The 9,260-nt window shown below is 43.5% G+C and overlaps 1 protein-coding gene across 1 annotated transcript in view; it reads left to right on the plus strand.

Annotated features, from left to right (window-relative positions):
- Nucleotides 1-128: 128 nt before the first annotated feature.
- The window catches only part of LOC103776441 (homeodomain-interacting protein kinase 2), a gene marked incomplete at its 3' end in the record, with an annotated part of 21,223 nt that continues 12,091 nt past the window's right edge, over nucleotides 129-9,260 (plus strand). Inside the window, exons 1-5 of the mRNA XM_008943950.1 lie at nucleotides 129-249; nucleotides 2,252-2,371; nucleotides 3,528-3,614; nucleotides 4,722-4,906; nucleotides 8,673-8,835. Coding sequence (XP_008942198.1) covers nucleotides 172-249; nucleotides 2,252-2,371; nucleotides 3,528-3,614; nucleotides 4,722-4,906; nucleotides 8,673-8,835 — 633 coding nt within the window. The remainder of the gene's footprint in view (nucleotides 250-2,251; nucleotides 2,372-3,527; nucleotides 3,615-4,721; nucleotides 4,907-8,672; nucleotides 8,836-9,260) is intronic.

Genomic DNA, 9,260 nt, shown 5'->3' on the forward strand with positions numbered 1-9,260 from the left:
CGCAGGAGCTGCACTGGCCGGTGGCAGTAGGCGGCTGGGCGAGCATCATGCCCTGTGCAGGCCTCCCAGTGCCGGCCGGTGGACCCGCTCCTCTTGCTGATGCTTTCTAACCTCTTTCTCTGCAGAGCCCCCGAAATCATCCTCGGTTTACCATTTTGTGAAGCGATTGATATGTGGTCGTTGGGATGTGTCATTGCAGAGCTGTTCTTGGGCTGGCCGTTGTACCCGGGAGCTTCGGAGTACGATCAGGTGGGTACAGATCCTGCCCCAGCTGCTGGCACGTGCACAGGTGGTTCTTCCCATTTCTTATCAGAGTGAAGAGGTGACAACTTTTTTTGTTTTGCTAACAGGGGGTATGTGTTTCTTACCTCCCAAGTCAAGTGTTTCATTATCCTATCCACCTAGGGTAACCAGTGTGCTGTTGGTGTGCTGGCTTTTGAGACCTGCCTGCCTAAGTGAAATCTCAATCAAGAGTCAACACTGTCGTTGGCTGGAGAGCTCTGTACTTGTCTCTCCTCACTGAGCAGAGCAGGCACACTTTCTCTGCTGTAACAGTGAAGATTGAATAAAGGTTCATTTGTTAGAAGAAACTGCACCATCTCTACTGTGTTTCATAATCCCTTTAATGAGGGTGCCTATTGAAAGCAGTGACAAGAAGGAGAACCTTCACAGTGGTGTAGGTTTCCAGTTAATATAATGCTTCTCTCCCTATATGCTTTTGTACTCCTTTTGTAGTTCTAAAACTGATATCGCAGCAGCTGCTAGAGCTAGAGCTGCAGAACTGTTTCCATTCCTGTAGTCTTCTTTGGGGTGATCTTAGCTTTCTGCAAATGCAGCCTGAAAAGGGTGTTTTTTTCTTTAGAAAATTAAAAAAAAAAGTGCAGGGTAATTATTAAGTTTTTCGTATATGAAAACGTTTCTTTGACTCTTCTTTTGTAACTAGAATTGTTTAGTTAGAGCAATAAAAGTAAAATTTGGCAGGGGAAATAATCAGCAGTGAAGAGCAGGACCATTAGTGACCCCGAAGGAAATCACATGTAGCTGAAAAACTTAAAAAGCATTTGAAAATCAGACCCCAAGCATGAAGAGTGGATTTCTTTCTCCTCATCCCGCAAAAGCCATAAAACCACACAGCTGAAAAAGAAATCACTGTATGTACCCACCCAGCTTAACTGTCCAGCGCAAAGCTTCCTCCAGTGAGTTAGAGTGAGGGTAATTTCCCCAGGGGAGCTAGGAATGGGGCAGGGACTCATCCTGCCCCTTCACCCCAGCCCAAGTCACCCTGCAGCACTGGTGCTGGGCTACTGGCAGGATCCTGGTGCTTCTCAGGTTTGTGGGCTCTGATGGACCTTAGAATCTATAGAATCAAGCAAAGCATGCTCAGTGAAACAGGTCCTGAGCACTTGGAATTCTTTGAAACCATGGCTGCTTTTTATGCCTTTATTTTTTTTTTACCGCTTTCTGTTTATTCCCTCAAAATCTCTCACCTTTTTTGTAGAATAGATGATTTTTTTTTGTAGTTCTGCAGAGTTTGCAGTGATTTTGCAGAAACATTCAGGAGTCAGGAGATTCCAAAGTTAAGGTTTCTTGTGGCATCCCAGGCATCTGTAAGATCTGCCTCTATAACTGGGTAATCACAGACCCTTTGAATAAATAAAGTTTGAGATCCTGGAAACATAAGTGTGGCATCTCGTAGCTGTGTGAGTGCCAGTGAGGTCATACTCATGGAAGTAACCCAAACAAATGAAGTCATGCAATACCGTGAGAGTGTCAGTTTATCTGAGTATGTATTTCATTTAAGTTCAAAGATAGTCACTTCATAGTCTTCCGTTTTGAACTTCAAACTGCTCCTAGGAAAGGCTGTGCGCTCAGCTGGGGGAAAAAAACAGCAAAAGTTAGAGCGCAAATATCAAATTGTTGAAATTACCTCCTGGAAAGGAGAGCATGACATAAAAAAATGGCAAAGCAATGAAACACCCCATTGAAATCTCTGTGTGGGTCTTCCTCTTTCACCTCTAAAACCTAGGGACTTTCCTTCCTTCATCTGTTAGCCTTGTGGGAGTGTACCGTAAGGAGTTCTCTTTCCTCTCAATCCTTGCACTGTTGGGTTTTTTTTTCAGTGAAGTCTTAACTGCATGCTACATTTTCTCTTTCTTTGTTCTATTGTTTTAAATGCCTCCTCCCCTCCTTCAGGGAAGACCTCTGGAGATCTTTACAGGATGAACAGTGACCTCTCATCCTTCTCTTACAGATTCGCTATATTTCACAGACGCAAGGCTTACCAGCAGAGTATTTGTTAAGTGCAGGGACAAAGACTACGAGGTTTTTCAACAGGGATACAGACTCACCGTATCCTTTGTGGAGGCTGAAGGTAGGAAGACGTTCCCTTGTTTCTTTTACCTTGCAGCTGTTGGTTTGAAATAAGGAGGCATTCAGGTCACCTCAGAGTCTAGATCTCTGCTTTTTTCAGTGCAGCACAGATGTCGGGGTGGGTGTAGCCCAAGGTAAAACTGCCATCCCCAAAGACTGCAGCCCTTAGCCCACCTGCTTGGCACTGCCTTGTGGGAAATTTAAATCTGGAATTGACCTGGAAATCTCCCTCTAAGTAGTCAATGAATTGATGGATAGTTTAAATGAAACACGCCCTGGGCAGACTTTGCCCTAATATCTAACACATTGGGGAGAAAAAAAAAGAAAGCATTTTAAGTCTGATAAAACCACCAGTAACACAAGTGAGCCCTCAATCTCTTGTGCCAGTACATTTGGCTGCATTCAGTGTCCCCAGGGAGAGAGGCCAGTGGGCTTCTGGCTGTAAGGATGGAATGCTGAGCCTGGTGCTATGGTGGGTGTAAGACACCTTTAGGACTCACACTGTAGTTGGGAGGATCCTCTCAAGTGGTGAAGAAAGGACAAATTACCTTGTGGCACTGTCCTGGTTCCGTGTAAAAAGGGGTTCAGGGCAGGACCCACACGGAACAGAACTATGTACTCGCCTCTCCCCCACCCCCTTGAGAGAGAGAGAGAGACACTTTAAAAAAAAAATGAAGTATATTGTTCAACAAGGAACAGAAAACAAAAAAAAGGGAGGTAAGGAAAATAATATTTATAAAGATTAGGGGAATAATACAAAAGATAAAATATACAAAACCCTCAGAAATGGTTCCAGGGTCCCACGGAGTGAAAGGAGAACTTTCCTCTCCGAGCTCCAAGGCAGGAGTGAAACAAGAAACCACTCCCTGCCTCTTATCAGAGTGTGTGTGGGAAGGGGAGGGAATACAATGGTTCACCCCCACCCGGGGTCCTCCCAGTTGCTGGAAGGTCACGCCCCCATTCCAAGCCTCAAACCACAACAGGCACAAAAGCTGTCATGTAACCGTAGCAGACATAACGTGACTGTTACCTGGTCAGGTGAGAGAGGCGCGGTGGTCTCTGATAAGGGCAGGATAAGGCACAAGCTCCAAGTGTCACGTAAGCTGCAGCTGATGGCAGGGCAGTTCTGGTCAATGCCTGTCTCCTGTTTTGAGCAGACGCCAGAGGATCATGAGGCAGAGACGGGGATTAAGTCAAAGGAAGCAAGAAAGTATATTTTCAACTGTTTGGATGATATGGCACAGGTAAGAACATTGGTGAGTAACCAGCAAGACTGCTTCATGTGCTTTTGGGCAAGGCTAACAAAGGGGATATATGCAGCTTCTCCATGTGTCCCATTCTTGTGCCAGCTGCTCGGAAATACCAAAATGAGGCCTACCAAATCAGCTCATTGTGTGCTGCTTTGTAGGGAGCGCTGCAGACAGGGGCACGTGAACTCAATGTGCTATAGTAAAGCGGCCTTGGAAAATGGCTAAGTCACATCTCTGGCTTATCTAACTCTTACTTTGACTCTGTCAAAATCATGTATTTTGTCTCTCCTGTGCTTCTTCGTGCAACCACTGGCAAGTCACTTACTTCTCTGTGCTTTAATATTTCCATTTATAGCACGGTGACATTGGAATTAATCACTGTGGCTGCAGAAGAGTGTGCCCCCTGTAAAATGTGGTTGTCTTGGGGAACAGGGAGTGCTAATTCAGTGTCAATTCCATGTGGGCGTGAAAGTTAATTCCAACACAACCACTCCTACAACTGGAGTTCATGCTAGCAAACAAACTAGCATGCAGAACTGGCGTGACACTAGCACAAAACTGGAGTTTGTGCTACCCAGGTGTAGACATCGTAGCATTCGCAAGCAAACGTGCAGCAGTGGGTGACTGTATAAATGGATGAAATAGCCTAAAGGGTTTGTTTTTTTCCTGCCACCTGATACATGAATGAGATGCTTCCCATAAACACACTGGCAATTTTTATTTATTTTATCTAACTTCTTTGCTCACTGGACATATAGTTAAATATATGATAGCACAGTCCTTTATATGATAAATATCCTGATTATCAGAGCTTGCCTGCTACCACATGGAAGCTGTTCATCTTCAGTGGAGGGTGACTAAGTGTTTCATTAGCCATTGACCCAAGCAAGCTGAACACTTAACAGTCTGTCTGGAGATCTGACATGCACAAGCCAGATGACCAGCCACTGTGGCGGAGGCTGCTGTGTGACTTCAGCAACTACCCCTTTAGACAGGGAGGCTTGCAGGGCTTGTGCTCCAACGGGAAGTAGACACAGTGTGCTGGTGACCTAACCATCTGCTTTTTCCCTTTAGCGCTCACCCTTGTCCTTTCTCCTTTAGGTGAACATGACAACAGATTTGGAAGGAAGCGACATGTTGGTGGAAAAGGCGGACCGGCGGGAGTTTATAGATCTGTTAAAGAAGATGTTGACCATAGATGCAGATAAGAGAATAACACCTATTGAAACCCTGAGCCACCCTTTTGTCACCATGACGCACTTGCTCGATTTCCCTCACAGTACACAGTATGTGGCTTTTGTTTCCCTTGCGTTTTGAATTGAGGGGTGAAGAGGAAAGCTGGTTGTGGTGGAGACCAAATATATCTGAGCAGTGTTATTAAGATGCTTAAGCCTTAAGTTTATTTTTTCTAGTTAAAAAAGAGGATTGCCAACTCTCAAGATTGCAAGAATTGTGTTGTAGGTACTTGGTATTTAAAACACTGCAGAGTATGCTACATTCATTATGTAAATATTCAATAATTATATATGTTTGCATTAAAATGCAGAAGAAATTATGCAATTAGTGCTGAAAGTATCAGTATATCTCAAAGTAATATAGTCCTGATTGTTACTGCAGTAATCAGCCTTGTCTGCAGTAGGGAGCCAACCCTTCCTCCCAGAACCTTCCCATCTTGCCTGGGTCAGTTTGGTGCTGTTTGCTTTTTAAGGGGAGAGCCTTTTCTTCAGCTTTCTGGTTTACAGGCACAAGGAGTTCAGTTTTCAGCTTTGTTGTGGGCTGCCTATGTAACCTTAAACACCATGCTTGTGACCTCAGCTGACGCATTTTTGGAACGGAGATGGACTCCGCTGCCCAATGGGGATGTGAAGAAGTGTCATGGCTTCACCTGACCCCTCCTTCTCCTAAGGCTGCCTCATGGAGCAGAGCACAGCAGGCTGAAAAGCAGGAAACCTGCTCCCAGCACGTGGCTCTTGTCCCGTGGGCAGTTCGCATAGGGCCTCTCAGGCTTCTCAGGGGCAGGTGAAGGCAGACACCTAGTGGGAGTTTTCCCAAGCCTTCAGGACACCTAGATTTGAACGTCTGGTTCCACAGCACTTTACAGTTCATGGTGCTTTTCCAGGCTGTCCCTTCACTTTGCCAGGAGAACAGTTACTGGCACAGCACTGTACTTCACTGGGTGCCATGCACATGGGTGTTTACAGGTTGTGAGGAGCTCAAGTACAAAAAATAAAGAGATCTGCTTAAAAAGCCATGGAATATGTTCGAGTGGTGCAGACCAACAGGTTACTGCATGTCACCTCTCCTGGCTCTTCATGTGCTCTTACCTGTGGTATTTCAAGTTTATTCGAAGTAGTTTTCCCTCTGTGAAGGAGCTGTAGCTGCCTTTTTGTTACGTTTGTCACAAGGTAATGGCACCTGCTTAACCAGGTGTGTACAGTGTTACTTACCCTCCACAGACAACTTTGAGCATTGCGGTCTATAAGTCAATAATAAATGGTAAATGTAATGAAAATAAGATGGGACATTGTTGTGCTAATAGGCCAGAAAGTAAAAATGAAGTTTAAAGAAAAGACAGTATTTTCTAACAGTGTTTAGCATCATATACTAAGTCTTTGAATTTGCAGCAGTCCTTCTTACTGTGCCACAACTGGTTGATAAAGTAGGAGAGAGTTGTGGCATAATGCATTGCCATGAGAAATCTTCCACTAATGCAACACGCCATAATCACATCTTCATTTTTGAAGTGCTCACTTGTGGCTGCTTAGGCAAAGCCCCAGAAAGGTTGAAAATATCATTGAGTCCAATAGCAGTGAGAATTTTACATGAATAAAAAAATTCAGCATCATGTCTCTGAGTACTAAATGCTGTGCCAGCCGGGTGCACAACCCCACACAGCCCCTCCGTGTTGGAAACAGTGATGGGTAAAGAGAGAATAAGCTGTAACCAGTGTGGCAAGTTGATGGAAATTTTGTCTGTGATTGCCTGTGGTTTTGAGAATAGAAACTTCAAAGCCTCAAGAGGTGCAAGGAGTTGTAATATCTCTTGAAAGTAAATCAGGCAGCAGAGAAAGTAAGAATATATGGAAGTTGTGGCTTCTGGAAGGAGTATCTGCTGTGGCATGCTTCAGAGAGGCTGCAAGTTTGAGCAGCCCAAGAGGGGCTGTTTCCAAGCAAAGAGCAAAGCAAGTTTAGCTCCCCTTTTCATGTATTTAACTGTTTGGCTCTTCAGTTGCTGGGAACTCCTCAGTCACTCTGTCCATTTTGCTCTGTCCCTGCTGTCTTTTTTCCCCCCTTTTATTTCAAGTAAAGTGAGAAAGCACGGTATTACATTAGTAGAGATTATACCTTGTTATGTAAAACCATTTGGTAACGCACCCAAGTTAACCATGTGCAGAATATATACTCTTTCCAGTGCTTTCTGCTTTTTGGAGGGAGAATTCTATTCATATTTGGCTGGAAAAATGCAATCCAATAGTCTTCTATATTAATTTGATAAGTGTTTTGATTTCTTCTGAATGTTCTGCGACTTAGAGGTATTTCCTAGTTCTTTAAGTGAATGCACATAATGCACAGCTATGCACAGTGTCCTGAGCCTGTCTTGTCTGCAGGTCTTTATGGCACAGATCCAGTTGTCAAGATATTTCCTATAAGAGAAGAAAGATGACCATGTGAGTAAGAGACAAGACAGGGATAAAAAGATCTAGGTCCTCCCCCTGACCAACCCTAGGGATCATATGACCGTGTTCCTTTTGAAGGAATATTTTGTTTCTTAAAAATTATGTGAGGATGTGTTTACCTCCCCTGCCTTTAATAGCTTAGACCATTACAAAAGAAATTATGCATACAGCTGGTTTTTTTACAGCTACTGCTGATTTTCACTGCTTGAATTTACTATTTTTCTGGGTTGGGATAACAAAAATAAAATAAATGCCTTTATACTTTTTTGGGTTATGTTTCAGACTCCTAAGGTCATATTTTTAAAAGCAATTATTACAGAAGAATTGTGGAAAACCTGTAGTAGTTTTTAGACCTTGTGAAAATGCGATTTTGTTAAAAATACAGTTTTGCACAAGATCACTGTGTTGTTATCTCTTAAACTGTATGCTTTGGTATCCCAACTGTAAAAATAAAATAGTGGTGGTTTCATGTATCAGACACCTAGAGTGCTTTAGCAATGCAGAGAGTATTTCATCTCCTTTACTGGGGATACAAAATACGGTACATCTCAAAATATCCATTGCTATATGAATAACATTTAAAGGAAAGTCTGTGTAGAGGAAGAAGCTGTAACCTTTCCCCCCAGAGATCTAATTCTCAGTCTGAGATAACCTTAGAACTTGATTCCCTTGGGATGCAGATGAATCTGATGTGGCATAACCTTTTGCAGTAAGAATCGTCCCATTGACTGCAAGAGGACAGCTCATGTGTTTTGAGATAAACATCTGTGGAAGTGTTTAGCCAGACAGAGCAGTGCTTTAAATGCTTGGCTGGACTCAGCTTTCAGTAAGCTACTTCTTAAAAGAAACAAGATTTTTCAGGGGTCTCGGTGACCAAGAACAGTAAAATTCTTACTTGCAAAAGACTTGTAAAACTACCTTTAGGCTTTCACTGAGGCAGGAAGCATGAGTTGTCTTTTCCTGTCAGACTCAATCATCAGAAAATAGAACAGTATCTATCTTTCTTTCTTGCTGTCAGTCTCTTTCAGTCTTAAAATAGCCACTTCGTAGTTCTTGCCTTGTCACCTAAAGAGCAACCAGTTTGCTTGTTTTTTTTATGACTTACATTGCGGTGCTCAGACTTGTGGGGCCACTCAGGACACCCAGAGCAGCTGCTCTCATCTAGACCCCCATTTGGCCCTCTTTGGTACAGGGTTAATCTGACTCTCACTGGTTAAAAGAGACCTGCATAAAATAGCAAAGGGCTTTAAGAGCCTAAAAGTGCTAAGCCTGCTGTAGAGACCTAATGCAGTGCCACGGATCTGAACTGTTGCTACCTGTGTTGGTCAGTTGGCTGATTTTTCTGCCTCTTCCTTGTCCCCTCTTTCCTTACGCAGTGTCAAGTCCTGCTTCCAGAACATGGAGATTTGCAAGCGGCGAGTGAACATGTATGACACAGTGAACCAGAGCAAGACACCATTCATCACCCATGTAGCCCCAAGTACCTCAACCAATCTGACCATGACTTTTAACAACCAGCTGAACACAGTCCACAACCAGGTAAGGGCATCAATCTGAAGCAGGCATTGCTTGAGATATTTACACCTGTAGGGTCTAGAATATGAAAATCAAAGTAGCATCCCATTTAAAATGCCTGCAGAAAAGATGATACTTTTTTATTCTCCTTACTCTGCTCGTCTTCACTCTCTTTTCTTCAGGCAAGCTGTTATTTGGTGACTATATTGTTTGACGGTGAAATGTTGCCCTCATTGTTTATGTTATTGTTGGGGGCAATAAATCCTGCTTACTTGCGAAGTTGCTATGGGGAAAAGCTCATTAGTCCCTTAATACAGCAAGCAGGACTGTACTCCCTGAGTCAGGCAGAAGTAATTGTGGACTCTTACAGCACTTCTTCAAATTGGCACTGAAGTAAAAAGAATTTAAACCCTTCTATAACAGACACAGCACTGTAACCAATCAGCAGG

Source organism: Merops nubicus, unplaced genomic scaffold, assembly GCF_000691845.1.
Source record: "Merops nubicus isolate BGI_N331 unplaced genomic scaffold, ASM69184v1 scaffold20867, whole genome shotgun sequence".
NCBI lineage: Eukaryota > Metazoa > Chordata > Aves > Coraciiformes > Meropidae > Merops > Merops nubicus.